The 19,724-nt window shown below is 33.6% G+C and overlaps 4 protein-coding genes across 4 annotated transcripts; 3 read left to right on the top strand and 1 right to left on the bottom strand.

Moving 5' to 3' along the window:
* Positions 1-8,040: 8,040 nt before the first annotated feature.
* LOC123669473 lies at positions 8,041-10,870 on the top strand. The gene is made up of 2 exons (XM_045603079.1): positions 8,041-10,427; positions 10,732-10,870. The coding sequence occupies exons 1-2, from the start codon at positions 8,634-8,636 to the stop codon at positions 10,798-10,800; spliced, it is 1,863 nt and encodes a 620-aa protein (XP_045459035.1). The 5' UTR covers positions 8,041-8,633; the 3' UTR covers positions 10,801-10,870.
* Positions 10,871-10,925: 55 nt separating this feature from the next.
* On the top strand, positions 10,926-12,812 carry LOC123667542. Its single transcript, XM_045601427.1, has 2 exons — positions 10,926-12,246; positions 12,523-12,812. Exons 1-2 carry the CDS (start codon positions 10,926-10,928, stop codon positions 12,810-12,812), a joined length of 1,611 nt encoding a protein of 536 aa, XP_045457383.1.
* Positions 12,813-12,854: 42 nt separating this feature from the next.
* Positions 12,855-13,736, top strand: LOC123667531. Its single transcript, XM_045601419.1, has one exon. The coding sequence runs from the start codon at positions 12,855-12,857 to the stop codon at positions 13,734-13,736; it is 882 nt and encodes a 293-aa protein (XP_045457375.1).
* A 1,132-nt stretch (positions 13,737-14,868) lies between these two features.
* On the bottom strand, positions 14,869-17,865 carry LOC123669472 (dynein axonemal assembly factor 6). The gene is made up of 3 exons (XM_045603078.1): positions 17,731-17,865; positions 16,025-16,233; positions 14,869-15,159 (listed from the first exon to the last, which is right to left on the bottom strand). Exons 1-3 carry the CDS (start codon positions 17,822-17,824, stop codon positions 14,902-14,904), a joined length of 561 nt encoding a protein of 186 aa, XP_045459034.1. The 5' UTR covers positions 17,825-17,865; the 3' UTR covers positions 14,869-14,901.
* Positions 17,866-19,724: the final 1,859 nt, after the last annotated feature.

Here is a 19,724-nt window from a genome sequence, read left to right as displayed (position 1 = left end):
AATTCGGAATTACAAGTATCCGGTATCTTTACCCTTAAGATCATCAATTCATGTCAAATGCTGCATTTAGCTAAAGCTAAAGTTTAGCATTTAGCTAAATGTTCTGTAGTAGCGGCGTGATGCGCAACCAAGGTATGAATCACAAGTATGAATAGAAACTTGGGCAAAAAAAAATTATAATTTTGTTTTTAACATAAATTAAAAAAGGCCTAAAAATACTATGAATACATCGTTAACACACAAAATCGGATCTGTTACAGTTTATTATAAATTCAGATTGTGTACTGTAAGGTTCCAATAAATAGCTTTGTTGTTAAGAGCGCCTATTTACTATTCGCAGCAAAGCTTTAACGAGAAGGAAATTAGTTCGCATCACGGTCTTTATTTACTGTTTACTTCCCACAATACTTTGACCTTATACGTCAATAGCTTGGACAATAGATCGACAGATATACCCACTTTAGTTTATTTTGAAAAGCAGACTAAGGAGTAGGCTTATAGGCTTATAATAAGAAATTAAACTATTACTAAATCCATATACGCAGTTGTGAATACAGCAAACATTTTATATTAAATGCATAAAAGCTGTTTACGGTTATTTTTATAAAAAAATTAAAAATATTATTATATAATTTATAAATTGAGATAGACATCACTATATCCAATTACTCATACTCATTACAACATAGACATAATTTGCACATCTCAAAAATACTTTACTCCTTTATCAGCAATCGAAGAAACGTGATTTATTTATTTTTAACACGGTTTATTTACGGTGTGACGGCTTGGCATTACGGCCATTATTATACCCTTTAGGAATGCTCTGAGTTTATAAACATATCTCATAAATACGTGAAAACTAATTAAATAAAGCAATAAAAATATAATCACTTAATTAAATTTATACATACGTTACATAGTTTAAGTACTGCGTGGGTACACTTTTTGAGGTTAAATTGAAAATGTAATTAGGAATTAAATTTTGCAATTTTTAAACTATTGTGACTTAAGTTATTCATAATTTAATCACGTCGCCTAAAAGCGGACTTTAGGTATATCTACCAGTCTAATAAAATATTATCAGTTCATGGTGTACCGTAAAATTTCTTCTAATTTATGTTTACACCAACATTGAGAATATTATTATAATCATCATCATCATCATCATTTCAGCCAATTGCAGTCCACTGCTGGACATAGGCCTCCACAAGCTCGTGCCAAAAATAGCATAAACTCATGTGAGTTGCCTATAGTCACCATACTGGGCAGGCGGGTTGGTGACCGCAGGGCTGGCTTTGTCGCACCGAAGACGCTATTGCCCGTCTTCGGCCTGTGTATTTTAAAGCCAGTAGTTGGATGGTTATCCCGCCATCGGTCGGCTTCATAAGTTGAATTATAATATGGTATATTAAATAAATAGAATAAACCGATCGTATTGTTTTGATAGATTTGTCTACTCCAACTCCATGAGTCGCTGGACACTTCCGTAACGCTAAGGAAAAGTGAACGACATATGTCAGACTGAGGTAGGGCGCACAGCAGGAAATATCCTGGTTAAAATTTGGAGCAGCCCGACTGTTTTACTCACCACACGAATACACTACTTCTTTCATTCAGTGTTGTGTTCCTCTGGTGAGTAAGTAAAGCTCCGGGGGGGGGGGGGGGGGGCAGTTTAAGTCGGTAACGCTCATGTGATGCTTCTGCTGTTGCAGGCATCTATAAGCTACGGTAATCGCTTACCATCAGGTGAACCGTACGCTTGTTTGGCGACCTAGTTGTATATAAAAAAATATAGTCTACTCGTTCAAAAATATTTCATTTATCTTAGTAGGTAAATAATCTCGACTGAAATTTGAGTATTCAGGAATGTTCAGTAACTACTCGTTATTCTGTTAAATTACTATACTCGGAGAAAGTAACCTTTATGTATTAGTTTACTATAGATAAGATCGACTTTATTAAGCGTTAGCAAAAAAATGCATGACTTTAGCTTTGGTTGTATCTTATAAATAACTTCTTATATTGTATATAAGTACATAATTTGATGTGTCAGCGATATATATATAGTACAAACTTTTAAGAATTAGGAATTTACTTCGTTATTAAAATTGATTTAGGAGCCTGTTATCATTGTATCGTATTTGCTGTATAATTTTTAGTAAATTTTACTCTTGTCCTTTTTATGAAACATGTAGAGTTTAAAAATGAAACAACGAAGTTACAAGTCCCAAGCATATAAAATTTAAAAAAAAAGTAGCTAACGGCTTATAGATAATTACATTAAAAGAAAGACTTGCTCATTGTTGTTTTTATCCGATGGGCACAGCCATAAGCACACAACATTAAAACAATTTTGATGATGCTTCCACCATTACAAAAATTAAATTAGCTAACTGCTTATAGATAATTACATTAAAAGAAAGACTTGCTTATTGTCGTTTTTATCTGATGGGCACAGCCATAAGCACACAGCACACAACACTAAAACAATTTCGATGATTCTTCTACCATTACAAAAATATATGAATCCAAATTATTCGTAACAGCCAATAAATATTACGCATCGATTAGTTAGAATATAATGAAAACAATTTAGATTCAAATTTCAATGCCAATGAAAAGCGAGAAACGTCTATTTATTCTAAAATAGGAAGACAAACTATAAATAATAAAACTCCTATTTAAATGACTTCGCTTAGCTTGAATCTGTTTACTATGAAATCATTCAATTTGTACGTTATCAAAATATGTAGGTTTTAACATACAAAAATTGTCACTTCAGTGCTAATTACAAAAAATAATTATCGTGCAGATTTATAAATTACTCAACGCGTTAGTTAATTCAGAGCTGAATAAACAGGTAGTCAATAAGCGTGATGTGTTATCAGCTGTGCGCTTGCGTTAGGAAGGTTATTCTACGGTAGATTAACATTTTTTTTTTAATTTCGGTACTGAAAACGAATGAAGTAAAGAAGTAAAATCATTTAAAAGACTTTAAAATCTTAGCATGACTTAGAGTAAAAACTTTATAATTGTGTTTGCTCGCAAACGAAAAAAAAAACCGACTTCAATTACATCGACAACTAAAACAACGTAGGTAGACGAAAAAATAGTCAAAAGAAACACTCGTTATCAAAGATTACTCAAAAAGTTGTTATCAGATCTCAATGAAATTTAAATGTGATAATGTCACATGATAAATATCAGCTTTCGATTAAATTAAAAATCATCAAAATTGGTACACCCACTAAAAAGTTATGCGGTATAATACAACGTAGGTCGACGAAAAAATAGTCAAGTAAAAACGCATTATTAGATATAACTCGAAAAGTGGTTTTTAGATCTCAAAGAAATTTAAGTGGAACCAAATGACACACACAACCTTTCGATTAATTTTTTTTTGCCGAAATCGGTCCACCCAGTCAAAAGTTCTGAAGTAATATACATTTAAAAAAAATAGAGTCGAATTGAGAACCTCCTCCTTTTTTGGAAGTCGATTAATTAAAACGAAGTAATTAAAAGACATTAATTCAACACACACATTAATTCTAATTCACTATTAGTAAATAATTAATTCTTTAGTTTCTCACCTGGTATTTATTAATGAGCACCCATATAAAAAAAATCTAAAATCACGTTATTTTTATTTAAAAACTACCAAAACATAATATGAAGAGATCGGCACACAATGTCTCTAGTTTATTAAGAAATCGATTTTTATTTTAGCTACAGTAATAAAAGTAATTACAATTTCGTTAAGGGCATTATATAATATCTATCGTTAAAAATCAGTTACGCTGGCCACCGCGTCTGACGAGCGTAGGAATTGAAATAAATTGAGCTCCGACTGAACGTACAGCGAATAGCAGCAAAATGATCCTTCGCATACAATTTATCTTTAAACAATACATACCATCAGCAAAATTTCAGTCAGTTGTCTACATTTATATTAATAAGACAAACAAATCATTTAATTATAATATGACTACTATTTTATTACTTATTTATACTATTAGTAACTAGCGGTTTCATCTGTATTGATACGTGTGATTATTTGTCTAATAGTCTAACGTGTGTCAGAAATATTAGAAATATATATTGATAACAATATATAGATGTGTATTTAAAAGTTATGCAACTTTTGAATAATATTGTTTTCGAATGGTTGAAAAGTTATTAAAATCTAAATGATTATAATGATCGACTTATTCATGTAACTACGATTTTTTTTGGTTTTTTACACAAATGGCGCTCATTATAAAAATTAAATAAAACATGTCATTTAATAGGTCGGGGAAAAAATCTTTTCCTTTTCTTTAAGAGTGTGACATTTTAAAAATGAAACTAAAAAGTAAAAATACAGTTTCCCGCCACTTTTCACTTATTTTTCTGTCTGCTAAAATTGGTTAATCCAATAATGAAGAAATTAATGAATGCCATAGAATCCAAGGCAAAAATTGCTGGTAAGAAACTTGGTATCCTCAATAAAGTCAGGCAGTACTTCACACCGGAACAGCTTCTTACCCTGTACCAAGCACAAGTTCGATCGTGTATGGAGTACTGCAGTCACTTATGGGATAGCTCTGCCAAGTACCAGCTTGCTGCTTTGGATTCTGTGGATCGACGCACCAGAAGACTCATCGGCGACGAACAACTGGTTAACTCTAGACTACAAAGTCTTGAACATCGGCGCAAGGTTGCCTGTCTGTCTGTATTTTACAGAATATATTTCGGACAGTGTGCTCAAGAGCTGCACAATTTGGTTCCACCATCGCCATTCTACCACCGAACCGCAAGGCATCGCTTGAGTGTGCACCGCTACGTGGTTAAAATCTCACGATCTCGCACTAAGCGTTTTGCTTCCTCTTTCTTAATACGCACCGCAAAAATTTGGATTGCCCTTCCAGCTTCCGTTTTTCCAAATAATTATAACTTGGGTATCTTCAAATCAAGAGTGAATAGGCATCTTCTAGGCAAGCGCGCACTATCTTAGGCTGCATCTTCACTTACCATCAGGTGAGATCGCAGTCAAGCGCTAGTCTATGTATTAAAAAAAAAAAGGTACATTTTAGCCTAAGCGCGCACTGGCGGCCTGGCCGCAGCGGCCGGGCCGCGGCGGCCAGCGAAATGTATATACATCGTATCATAGAGCGCGCACTTGGCCGCGAGCGGCCAGCGGCCGCCGCGGCCAACGAGATCATTGCGGCGTACCTGCGGCCAGCCGGCCGCCGCGGCCATCGAGATTCGAAGAATTGTACGATCGTGCGCTAGTGTGCGCGCACTGGTCGCCGCGAATAGATGTTTTACTCTTTACGGAGTGTTCAAATTATATCGTTATGGGCTATGGCTTGGGAGCGACGCTTGCGGCTGGTCGCGACACTCGCGGCCTGGTCGCAATACTGGCCGCTGTGGCCTGGCCGCCAGTGCGCGCTTAGCCTTAGTGTATGGACTGTCAGTAAGCGCATTGTCAGTAAGAGTAGCACAAAATTGGCTTAAGAGATTTTCAGTCATGAAGTTTTGATGTCAAAGATGCATTTCGCTCTGGCCGCCCAGTTACGGATAAACGTGACGACATTTTTGAAAAAGGGGAGCTAGATCGATATTTGAGTAGTTACGATATAGCTGATGATCTAAGAATTAACTACAAAACAGTTTTGTCCCATTTAAAAAGGCTGGCTATACAAAAAAGCTCGATATATGATGCCAGATGAACTCACTGAAAGTAATCTAATAGACTGCTGATGAGATTTAAACAAGAAATTGAGAAAAAGAGGCCAGAATTGATCAACAGAAAGTGTGTGGCATTTTATCACGACAACGTCCGACCACATATGTCTTTAGGCACTTAACAAAAATTGAGAGTTTGACTGGGAAGTTTTATGCATCCACTATATAACCCCGATCTTGCACCCTCCGATTTTCATCTTTTTCGGTCTCTTCAGATTTATTTAAAGTTAAGATCAAGATAGAGCTCTCCAAATTTCTTATCGCGTTTTTTTAATGAATACAACAAACAAAATGGTACATAATTATATATGCTATATTTAATGTAAATAAATTTTGTAAAATCTTACCTTGAATTTCTATACGAATATATGAATGTATATATATTTCAAAATAAATTAAGGGACTTACGTTTTACTACGGCACGTCAGTCACATTGTTAGTTTTACAATAAGTAATCATCATACGTACAAGCAAAAAACTTAAACAAAAAACCTAACTATTAGCTAATTTATAAAAAACAAAAATCGTTCTAGCGGATTCTGATCATTATCAGATATAATACATTGTACATTTTTCTTCCTTTTTCATTAATATTCTTCCTATTTTTAATTAGAACTTAAAATTACATTTTTAATAAATAAAATAAAATAATGTTACGTAAAATTTGTTTGAGCTTTAAATCTTTAAATAATGTTTTTATATCGAATGTATTTCCTTCTTCTTCGCGTGTTTTCTCTGAGCTGCTGTCATTATGTATTTAGTTTTCTGTCATAATATGTTGAATATCCAATGAACTCCTATGGAAAAATTGATTATGTGGGTAGATTGACAAGTATTGAGCAAAGCGTAAGCGACACGTCCAATAACCGTGATTTCTCTCTCGTCTCATTTATAAATTTGATTACTCTTTATTTTCTTTATTAGCTGTGCACTACACAAAATTTTTATATGTATGGTATCGATTTCTATATGAAAGCTACTCATAAAAATTCAGCCTGTTATCAATCACTGAAAATAACATTCGGCAGCTGCTAGAGTAAAATGACTACTTGATGACTACCTACAACAAAAACTAGTCCATGACTGATTTTATAATTTGAATTGGCCCCTAATGTTGTCAAATCTAATAATAGCATTGAAAAAACAACGGCTAAAACAAAAACGGATATCTGGTATATATATTTTTTTAATTACCTATCATTTGGTAGGGTCAGAAATCTCAAAAACGACTATTGTTAGGAACTAACACTTAATTTAATTGTACTTTATGATTTTCTTGAGAATAAAATAATTTAGGTAAAATATGTAAAATTATGCAAATTTTATTTATTTAACTAGGTGTGCCCGCGACTTTGTCCGCGTGCAATTTAACAAAAAAGTTATCGTTAATTTCGTAGTTATAAAATAAATAAATTTTTAAAATAAAAGTAGCCTAAGTTACTCTTTATTACGTCAGCTATCTACCGGTGAAAGTCCTGTCAAAGTCGGTGCAGCTGTTTCAGAGAGTAGCCGGAAAAAACAGACAGAAAATGTTATTTTGGTATATGTACCGTGTATACATCAATATATATATAAATCATAAAAAGCGGTTATTTCAATATTGCAAACAGACTCTCCAATTTAATTTATTTCTATAGATATATTTATAAGTATAACGTCTTTTTAACTTCTGTTTATATACAACTCTTATGTTTATTCTAACAAAAACAATCGAATATTCGTCTTCGTTATAAAGTTTTAGAAGAAACTCTCTTAACTCATTAAGAACTATTCACTAGCTCATGAAAACAAAACTATATTATATATACTAAACTACGAGAATCGAGATGTGAAAACATTTATTGTTTCACATCTCATTCGTCTTCATCTTTCTTCATCATCGCAACAATTGGAGAAGGACACAAAATACTTACATTGTCAACCCGTGACCTGTAAAGGTCAAGGTTTATATTCCCAGTCGAGGGGAAGATTGAATAACTTGATAGGGTTATGGATAGTGAATTTTTTGCAGTCGATTTACTATCAAAGTAATTCAATAAATCAGATGTAAAATACTATATACCTAGAACCTAGCCTTCCTCAGTAAATGGACTATCCAACACTGTTCAGTACATGAACATAAATTGTAAAATTATTGTAGAATTATAGTGAAAAATAGTGCATCATAGATAATAAAATTAGTTAATTAAATAAGTCTCAAAAAAGGTGTAATAATGGCAATAATTTATCTTTAATATTAAAGTTTTGTGTATGGCAATTTTCCTTTTTTTTTTTTTTCTTTCGCTCTTGGACGGCCATTGCGTTAACATATAAAAAATTGTGTGCATTAATTTAGAGTCAAAATAATAAAATAAAGTTATTGAGAAAATTAAAGTATGTTTCATTAACATACTTTAGTGGTCCTTCGATTGTTAATTGAATAAAATCAGTGATTCGTCGTAATATTACCCGGCGTGCTTGCTATGAAAGCACATAGTGTCGGTGGCGGATACCTATGGTGAAAACACAAGTTCGTGGAGCATTCATCCTATGCATGGTGCCCAAGAAGTTGCTGGAGGCCTACGTAAGTTCCCAAATCTATATTTGTGGACGAATTTCATACTTTCTTCGTTGGAGTTTTTTCAATTGGTGTGAAGTTGGTTGGGAGTGTGACGTCACGATCAACGCATAAATAGAGCAGCCATTTGCATTTCGTTCGCCGCATCAAAGAACAGCGAGACGCTAACTTCAGCACGAAACGTCAGTCAAGTGTGACAATAGTGTTCTGTGGTGACAATCATCTGTCACTTGCACTTGACACCTCCCGGCTGTCATCCTATAGCTTCGGACAATACATTGTCGTGTTTTAAATCTTTTATAAGTTTATTTCGCAATTGGAATATTTTTCACGTAAACATTATAAAATGGAGACGGAAATTAAACGTCTTAGGATAAAAAGGCGACAACTTAAAGCAATAATTACAAGGATCGAGTCTTTTATAAAAGACCCGGTTGCGCTAGCTGCTGCAAGCAAGGACATGTTGCAGGCAAGAAAGGAGAAGCTTGTAAGTACATTGAAACAATACGAAGAAGTATCCTTAGATATATTGTCAATTGATGAGAAAGACGGTGAAAACATATCAGATGTTGAGGAAAAGTATTTTCAAATTTTGTCAAAATTAAATGAAACCCTAGGTTTATTAAGAAACGGTGAGAGTTTAGCTAGTGTTAGCATTTCTAATTCTAAATTACCAAATATTGATATATGTAGTTTTGATGGAAAAGACTTTACAAAATTTAAATCTTTCATGGACTTATTTTTGGCAGTAATAGATAAAAATCAATCTCTTTCCAATGTTCAAAAATTATTTTATTTAAGAAAATATGTTACTGATGATGCTCTTTCTTTAATTATTAACTTACCGATTGAAAATGAATCATATCCAATTGCCTTAGAATTGTTAAACAAGCGTTATGACAACAGACCACGTTTAGTGTCTAATCATATAAACATTTTGCTAGATTTACCTCAAATGCAAAGAGGAACTGCAGCTATAATTCGGTCATTCGTATCTGATATAAGACAACAATTGTATGCACTTAAAAATTTAAATATGCCCACCGATAGTTGGGATATGTTGTTAATATCAATATTAAGTCGCAAATTAGATTCATACACCAATAGGGCTTATCATCTGGATAAGGTGGACTTTGATCAAATGCCTACTATTGATGGATTTCTGACTTTTTTGGAAAAGCGTGCTATGGCGCTTGAGGATAGCCCCACATTAAAGGGTGCACCTTGCTATGAAGGTCCTCGTTTTAAACAGAGTCCTAAGGCAATAAACACCGTTATCAAAAAAGCTTGTTTATTTTGTAACAGTATGGATCATCCTATATTTTTATGTCCTAAATTTAAAATGAGTACCATAAATGAGCGACTCAATTTTGTCAATTTAAATAAACTTTGTAAAATATGTCTACGTGAGCACAGCGACAAATGTAAGTTTAATTTTAAATGTAAAACTTGTAAACATGCACACAATTCACTCTTACATGAAGAGAAAAAAGATATTGTAACTTTGCACTCTAACAGACTGTTATTCAATAATGTAACTTCTGTTTTGTTACCTACTATACAGGTAAAGATATTTGATAAGTATGGACAAGAATTTTATGTAAAGGCCCTACTAGATAGTGGCAGTCAAGCTTCAATTATAAAAAGGTCTCTTGTTGAACAGTTATACTTAAGTCCTATTTCTCAAACATGTAATATCATAGGTGTAGGCAACAATAATAATCAGGTCAGTCAAATTGTAAATGTCACATTGAGCTCACTAATTGAAAATACTCAATTTCAGGTAAAATGTCATGTAGTGGATTCCATAACCACAAAATTGCCTCAAAATTATTTTGATTTAAGTAGCTTGGAGATACCCAAGAGTGTTACGTTAGCTGATGTCAATTTTAATGTCCCTTCTGAAATTTCTTTATTACTCGGCGCAGATTTGTACTTTAAGACCTTATTACATGGTCACATTTATTTAAATAATGGATTGGTGTTACAGAATACTCTATTCGGGTACATAGTGGGTGGCTCAATGGCATGTAATAATATAAAAAATGATACTACTTTAGTTATTAACCATGCGGTAGAAAATGAAGATAAGTTGAGTGACATAATGGAAAAGTTTTGGTTGTCTGAAAAAGTTCCTGAGGTGACTAATAAAGTAAATTGTGAATTTCAGAAGGCTGAACGTATCTTCAAAGATACTATGAGTTTAAAAAATTGCAGATTTTATGTAGATTTACCGCTAAAGACTTCGTTAAATATGTTGCATATTGGAGATACATTTACAGCTGCACTTCAGAGATTTTATTCATTAGAAAAGATGTTTCAAGCTCATCCTAGATATTTTAACCAATATAAATGTTTTATTGACGAGTACATATCTTTGGGACATGCTAAAATAGTAGATATAAATGATTATGATGTTTATAGTGACCCTGTTTATTTTCTAGCTCATCATGCAGTGCACAATGAGCATAGCAAGACAACCAAATTGCGGGTTGTGTTCAATGGGAGTCTGAAATCACAATGTAAAATATCACTTAATAATGTCATGTTAAATGGACCAATAGTTCAAAGTGAGTTATTTGATATACTAGTATTATTTAGAACTTATCGCTATACATTGATGTGTGATATTGAAAAAATGTTTAGGCAAATTTTCATTAATTCTATTCACACGCCTCTGCAAAATATTTTGTGGCGAGATAATCCACAGAAACCTATAATTTGTTTACAGTTGCAAACAGTTACCTATGGTTTGAAATCATCTACATACTTAGCTACAAGGTGTTTGTTGGAGCTTGCTTATATCTATAAAGACAGGTTTCCACTAGCTGCAGATGCTATAATTAGAAATACTTATGTAGATGATATAATATGTGGCGCTGACAACATAGATCAGCTTCGGAATCTGAAACAAGAGCTTATACAATTATTAAGCCTTGGCAGTTTTACACTACATAAATGGTGTTCAAATAATACACAAATTTTAGAAGATATACCATCAAATAGGAGGTATTTTGAGCATATTAATATTAATAAAGACAACATGATTAAAACTTTAGGATTAAAATATAATATACTTACCGATTCCTTCGTATTTTCATGTCCAGCGCAAGATTTAAAGTTACTTAAAACTAAAAGGGAAATTTTAAGTTTTATAGGTAAAATATATGATCCTTTGGGACTTATTGGCCCTATAATAGTTACAGCTAAATTGTTTATGCAAAGTTTATGGAGTTTAAAAATAAATTGGGATGAGGCTATACCCTCAAGCCTGCTAGATAAGTGGTATAAATTTGGTGAAAGTTTAGAGAAGATGAATCCCATCAATACTCAGCGTGGTATTGTTTTTGGTGATACTAATAATGTAGAGCTGCTCGGTTACTGTGATGCTTCATTTGATGCAATAGCATGCTGTCTCTATTTAAGAGTTTTTCATAGAGATGGTAGAGTTAGTGTAGCCTTACTGTGTTCTAAGTCTCGAGTAGCACCTTTAAAGAAAACACTCACAATTCCAAATTTAGAACTAAATAGTGCTCTTCTTCTCTCTCAATTAACACACAAAGTAAATAATACACTTAAGGCGCGTTTTCCTTTAAGAACGATTTTGCATTCAGATTCACAGATAGTTTTAGCTTGGTTAGGTAACAAGAACATAAAGAAAAATACTTATGTTTCAAGAAGAGTAAGAGAAATTACAGATTTAACTAAAGATTTTACCTGGACCTATGTCAAAGGTAAAGACAACCCTGCAGATTTGTTGTCGCGGGGAACTGCTCCACATAAATTGGAGGAGAGCTACATGTGGTTTCATGGACCACAGTACTTGTCTGATAAATACTATGAACATATTATGTATGATTATAAATCTTGTGTAGTGACGGATAGTATGCCGTGTGATACCCTTATAAATAGTGATAAATCAGTTAAAAAATTTTGTAATGTAGGACAGTTCGATTTAAGTGAGGATATATTCTATAGATATTCAAATTTTTATAAGTTAAGAAGAATTATTGCACTTATTTTAAGATTTAAAAACAACACACAGAATCCTAAAAATAAATTATGTGGTGCAATAACACCTAAAGAATTATGCACTTCTCAAGTTATGATTTTTCGACATATACAGGAAATACATTTTCATAATGAAATAAAATCACTTACATTAAATAAACCTGTAAAATCAAACTTAAGTAGCTTACACATTTTTCTTGATCATCAACAATTAATAAGAATAGGAGGACGTTTAGATAATACACCAAACATTTCATATGATAAAAAGCATCCAATAGTTTTACCCAAGTCAGACCATGTTACACATACTCTTATAAATTCTGAACATTTAAGACTATTACATGCTGGAGCTAAGTTAGTTCTCAGTTCATTATCGCAGGCATATTGGATAGTAGGTGGTATTCGCGAAGTCAAAAAGGTACTCCATAGGTGTATTGGATGCTTCCAAATCAAGGCCGCAACTGCTAAACAGCTTATGGGTTCATTACCTGCAGAGAGAACTACTCCCGCTTGACCTTTTGAGGTAACCGGTGTTGACTTTTGTGGTCCATTTGAAATGAAAATAGCTAGAATTCGTAAACCATTAATTACAAAAGCATATATTGCCTTATTTGTTTGCTTTTCTACTAAAGCAATACACTTAGAATTAATCAGTGACCTTACCACTGAAACCTTTTTGGCATGTCTTCGAAGATTTATATCTAGACGAGGTGTACCTAATAGAATTTATTGTGATAATGCAAAGACATTTAAGGGTGCTTCCAATTATTTAACTGAACTGTATAATCTTTTAGCGTCTAAACATAATATGGACTCTGTACATCATTTTTGCTCTGATAAATTAATTAATTTTAAGTTCATACCTAGTTATGCCCCAGAGTTTGGTGGTTTATGGGAAGCTGGGGTAAAAAGCGTAAAGTATCATTTAAAAAGGGTTGTGGGTTTTGCCTGTTTAACCTTTGAAGAGCTTTATACTATTATAACTCAAATAGAAGCCATATTAAACTCTAGGCCCTTGCTCCCTATGAGTAGCGATATATCTGACTTAACATATTTGACTCCGGGACATTTCCTAATTGGGGCTCCTCTCACTAGTATACCAGAACCGAACCTTTCAGATATTAATATAAATAGACTTAAGTTTTGGCAAATTTGTACTAAAATTAAACAAGAATTTTGGAAATTGTGGAGCAATGACTATTTAACTCAACTACAAAATAGACCCAAGTGGAAATATAATTATGATAATTTAAAAGAGGGTGACTTGGTCATTGTGAAGCAGGTTAATGTGCCATCATTATATTGGCCCATGGGGCGCATTGTTAAAACATTTCCTGGCTCTGACCATAAGGTTAGAGTGGCTGAAGTAAAGATGGCAAATGGTAGAACCTATGTTCGCTCTTATCAAAAATTATGTCCGCTTCCTTTAGTTAACTAGTAGATTATTTTATAGGCCAAAGTTTCTTATATCTTTAGAATGGTATAATATTGTTAAAATAATTTAGTTTTAATTTAAAGTTGCATTAGGTTTAAGATGTAAGACTATGTTTAATTTCTCATACATACACATTTTACACAATTTATATTCTCATACTAGTATAGTTTTGTTTTTTGTCAAGCTTGCCCCGCCAACTATGTTCAGTACATGAACATAAATTGTAAAATTATTGTAGAATTATAGTGAAAAATAGTGCATCATAGATAATAAAATTAGTTAATTAAATAAGTCTCAAAAAAGGTGTAATAATGGCAATAATTTATCTTTAATATTAAAGTTTTGTGTATGGCAATTTTCCTTTCTTTTCTTCTTCTCTCTTGGACGGCCATTGCGTTAACATATAAAAAATTGTGTGCATTAATTTAGAGTCAAAATAATAAAATAAAGTTATTGAGAAAATTAAAGTATGTTTCATTAACAAACACAATAATGATTTTTAATTTGAACCATTAGTTCCTGAGATTAGCGCCTTTAAACAAACAAAAAACTTTTCAGTTTTATAATATTAGACAAGATATAGTATAGATAAAGATTGTTAATTACGATGATTAATTTTTTGTGTAAAAATTATGTTGCATTCGGCAAAAGAACTGTAGGTACCGTTTTCCTCGTGTGCGAATTTTAAAGAGAATAATAAAAATCGAATGAATGTGCTACAAACAACATATGACAGTATTTTTGGAATATAATTCAATCCAAAAGGCTTAAACTGTAAACGTGATAGACAGTAATTGAACTATCATTATTTGTTATGTTAAAATAATTTATAAATATAAGGTTCACTTAAAGAGCAAATAGATTTAGAATGTATACCGTTCATATCATCAGAGGAACGATACAATATAATTATAATCATTCTCACGCTATGTATGTAGGTACGTATTCAATTAAAATCGACTTCAATATCACGTTCAGTTTCATATTTATATAAATTGGCCCCTTGACGCCTTCTTGGACTCAAAGAGTAATCACTCTTAATAATCAAGACTATTACGAGTTGGGTCAAACTACTTCTCCAATAAACGTAATTATTTAGAAAAAGGTATAGGTATCATAGAAATAGAAAAAAAAATTGGTCTTTTTATTTATTATATGTATATTGTCTTCAGAAATTGATAAAATCAAATTCTCTATTTAGTTTCAAAGTCAACACTAATGATTCTTCGGCGCTGTCCCAGTTTGCTTTCGACGTGTCAGGATTAATTTCATGGGGTAAGGGAAGTTTCAAATAGTACCGAGAGGAGTGGATCGTTACGCTGTTAGTATCAACAGATAAGTCTATGTTTTCTTTTTTATCACCTGGCATTGCTATTTTTACAATTAAATTTTCACAGCTAGCAGATGATGGTGTTTTGGGGCCCATCTGTAATGAATAAAAGTTACTTTTAACTAAATCTGGTGAACTACCTTTTAATCTATATCTACTGACAAAATTATTTAACAAAGAAATTGGTTTAAAGTGGTTAAAAGTAAACATGTTCCAATAAATTCATTAATACGGAATAGGACAGCCGTTTTGTTTTAGTACTAAATATTCAGCTGTTCCTAGCTGTGCAGTCGAGGTTCGAGTAGCCTATAGGTATAACAGCGGTACAGTATAGTAAGTATAATTGCGAGATCGACTCCCGGTAGATATGTGAATTTGTACAAATACTTGTTTCTCGTCTGTGTGTTTAAATACCACGTTTCACCCGAGATGAAATAAAAAACATAAGGTATTTTATGTATGTGTATTAATATGGAACTTAAAAAAACACACTACACCTTCAATATTATTGAATATTTATGACTACCACGACCGCTCTGGTGTAATAGTGCGTGTCCCGTGTCGGCGGTGCCTAAACACCGACGGTAGCGGGTCGATTCCCGCCCGGAGTAGATACTTGTGTTTATAAAAATATTTATTTCCGGTCTGATTGTTAGTCCTTGTGGGTCTCCCCACCGTGACTCGTAGAGCACGTTACGCTGTCGATTCCGGTTGTTATAATGTACACCTGGTAGCGATCGTTAGGTACTCATAGTAGGGAATATATTCGCCAATTTGCAGTGGAGCATCGTGGTGGATTAAGCTCTGATCCTTCTCCTACATAGGGAAAGAAGCCTATGCCCAGCAGTGGGATATTACAGCTGAAACGATATAACTAGCATTTGAAATTTTTATTTGTTACCAACAGCACAATTGCTGTAAGTGTTGACCCGATAGAGCAAGCCATCATATAACATACAACCTGCAGAAACACGTCTTCTGCGCTGACAGACTGTTGGTAATTCATAGTAAAAGCGGGTGCTTTGCAATCTTCTGCTCCCAATCCAGTTTTACCCATCTGCTCCACTTCTTCAGCTTGTTGCAACTCATATTCTTCTATAGTCCTAGGTAGTTTTTGGTCTTTTAACGTCTCAGGTTTTTTGTTTCCTCTTGACGACGTTATTTCATAATCTGCAGTAAATTATTGAAAAGGTATAAATGTTTTTATTATAATCGGCGAAATGTAGCGTACATATAAAAATACGTTAACATTGACCAAGTTTTCTTGATGAGGTCGAAATTGAAATTACTGTTATCTTGTAGATTGGTCCTATCGGAAAAAAGGCAATAGAAGCCCATTAGGAACAGCACTTAACCAAAGCTAATTGTCAATAAAAATTATTCGGAAGCCCTTTTTTATACAACTAAGTTGACAAACAAGCGTACGGCTCACCTGATTGTAAGCGATTACCGCAGCTTGTGGACGCCTGCAAAACTAGAAGCATCGCAAGCACGTGCCCGATCCTATCCCCAATCTCCTCGAGGGACTCTGGTTACTTTACTCACCAACAGGAACACAGCACTGCTTGAAAGCAGTATTATTATTTAGCTGTGATCTTCTGTGTGATCGAGATACTACCCTAGTCGGGCTACTACAGATTTTGAGCTGAAAATTTCCTGATGTCTACATTCACATATACAAAAAATTTAACAAAATGAGTTCATCCATTTAGAAGATACAATCAGTGACATATAAAAATATATACCTAATTATAATCCCCTTTTCTTTCTTTTCTTTTTATAATTTTCAAAATACTATTCTAGTTCTAGCTAATGTAATTTTCTAGACCGGCTTGAGTTATAAATTATCAAAAGGAAACGATACTATACCATCATCATTCTGTAAAACTATTATTAAGGATTCGATATGAAAAAAAAATTAAAACTGTCTAATTGTTGTACTATAAGAGGTCTCATTTAGTATATACCTAGGTACAGAAAACATAAACTTTAAAAATTCGTTCTGGTATAAAAATATAGGTAGCCACGACTATAAGTTAAGAATAATTCCATTCGGTTGATGTTGGTTCTACTAAATAAGCATATCGATTTTGATAGCTTAATAAACTTTGATTAATTCTAATTTTCATATTCTGTTTGACGTCATTATTCATTGAATGATTTGGATCTTAGTCATAAGCAAATATTATAGGTATACAGAAAGGAAACTTCCGCTCTCAGATTCAGAGCTGATCCTTTGTCGTCTCAAATAAATTCACCTATTGGTCCACCAATCAGTTCCTAACCAATAATTTTGTTTTGTGTACCTAGAATAAAACTACGACTGGTTTATAATAGGCCGGGTAGATATTTGAGAAAAATGGGGCTAATATATATATATCATTTTTAGAATTTTTGTATGTCTACCTAGATGTTTGTGCGCATACCATGCAAAAACTACTGCTTGAAATTCTCTAACTTGAACGATGGTGCATGTTTTATCTTAATGCGCCGTTTAGAACGGAAGCGACAAAATTGTATAATCCACATTGATGAAGCTGCGAACGGAAAGCTAGTAAATGATAAAAACCAAAAAAAAGACGGCCTGTTTGCTTTATATTCGTAATAATTGTATCAAACTTTAAATTTATTAATCCTGAATATAAAAAAAAAATGTTTTGAACATACCCGTTAAATGTAAATCATCGCCTTGCAAAACATCTGGTTCGGGTGGTCTAAGCAGTTCCGCTAATTTCTCAATATTAGAAACGGTAAATTCCATTGATTATTGTTTATTTATGAACCTTGATATATTAATTTTCAAACAATGTTTGAAATAATTGATTTAATAACAAATTAGATAGTTGCTAGGATACATTCGTAGGTATTTATGGGTGACCTAATTCTAATAAATAATAAAGATCTGAAACGGATTAAAATAGAAACGGGACAACACATTGGGTTTTATGGTTAAAAATTATTATGGTAAAAAGACTAGATCAGAAAATATCGGAAAAAAAAACTAAATAAAACCGTGACCCACAAAAACCAGCAAGGTGTGATAACCAGCAGATAAGTGATAAGAATAAAATTATACTTATATGAAAGATCAGATAACCAGATTTCATTGGCAGGGCACAGCAGGACATATCCTGCTCAAAATCTGGAGCATCTCGCCTGGGCAATTACTTGAACCATGCAGAAGATTACAAAAATACAACACTACTCATAAGTAGTTTTGTGTTCCTGCGAGGTGGCCCGAGGTCCTGGGGAGGATCGGGGGTTGGGTCGGCAACGCACTTGCGATGCTCCTGGTGTTGCAGCCGTCTATAATGTATGGTAATCGCTTACCATAAGGTGGGCTGACAGTGTGAGGTGCTGTCTTTACAGAACTTCAAAAAAATCACTAAGCGAACATTGTGTAGAAAAGCTTATTAAGGTTTCAATGAACAATTTAGAGATTAAAAAAGCGTGGGAGTGAATTAGGCTTGACCAAGCTTTATATCGTGTCGTTTCGTGTTTGTCCTGGTCATTTCATGGTCATACTGTGAATTTTGGTTACCTGTTTTGTACAACGACCTTAAATTTGGAAAAGAGTACAGAGAGTTTTTTTCCTCCAGCTTTCTTTTTCTTTCGGTCAATACTACGGTCCATTAGGTTAAGTAATTTGTTGTAATATTTAAGAAAGTCGATAATATTATGTGCTGTGTGGTTACGGCAGTAAGAATATAGCCACCCACTCTCTTCCCGTGAGTGTCGTAAGAGGCGACTAAGGGATAACACGGTTCCACTACCGCCTTGGAACTTAAAAAGACGATCGATGGCGGGATAATCACTCAACTGCTGGCTTTGAAATACACAGGCCGAAGACTAGTTTTATAATATTACCACCAGTATAGATAAATAATTTAAATTCATTTTCATCTAATACAGAAAACAAAATAGTACCAACACAGACGGGTATACATATTTACAGAACACTGAACAATAAATTGTGTATTCTAATTATGTTTAAAATGTCTTGTCCTTAAAACTCATAAGGGCGCAGGTTTGTGAGGATACGTTATCGTCGGCTGTTGCGGAAAGATGTTGGCAGAACGCAGCAAGGTTAGCTTCGAAACACACGGTCAGATCGTAAGGCGTGCGAATGACGGTCGACATACCCGCATACGACCGTCATACGGGGGGTTCTACTAGTAGTTCGCATTTACTGCGATTGTTGAAGAACCGCTTCCGCGTTCTTAATTTATGTTTTGAGCCATCGATATGATTTTCAGTTAATAGTAATTTATTTATTCAAATGTGGCACATCGTAATGATGAGGGGTTGGCGTAACGGTCACAGCAACAGGACGTTACCCTAGCGGTGGCTAATTTGATTTCCGCGACATTGAAAAATGTTTGTATGTAGGTTATATGAGCCATAAAAATGTTTTTCACGGTCTGTAGAATAAAGTGAATTTAACAGCACTTATTTATTTTATACTAGCAACCCGCCCCGGCTTTGCATGTGCAAAAACTATCAGTGTTCCTCTACTATATTATACAATAAACCTTCCCCTGGAATCACTCTATTTACTAAAGAAAATCGCATCAAAATCTGTTGCGTAGTTTTAAAGATCTAAGCATACAGACAGCGAGAAGCGACTTCTACACTAGCTGTGCCTACGACTTCGTCCGCGT

This window comes from Melitaea cinxia, chromosome 3 (genome assembly GCF_905220565.1).
Source record: "Melitaea cinxia chromosome 3, ilMelCinx1.1, whole genome shotgun sequence".
NCBI lineage: Eukaryota > Metazoa > Arthropoda > Insecta > Lepidoptera > Nymphalidae > Melitaea > Melitaea cinxia.
Note: the sequence above shows the minus strand (reverse complement) of the source record. Positions and strands in the feature narration are given on the sequence as shown.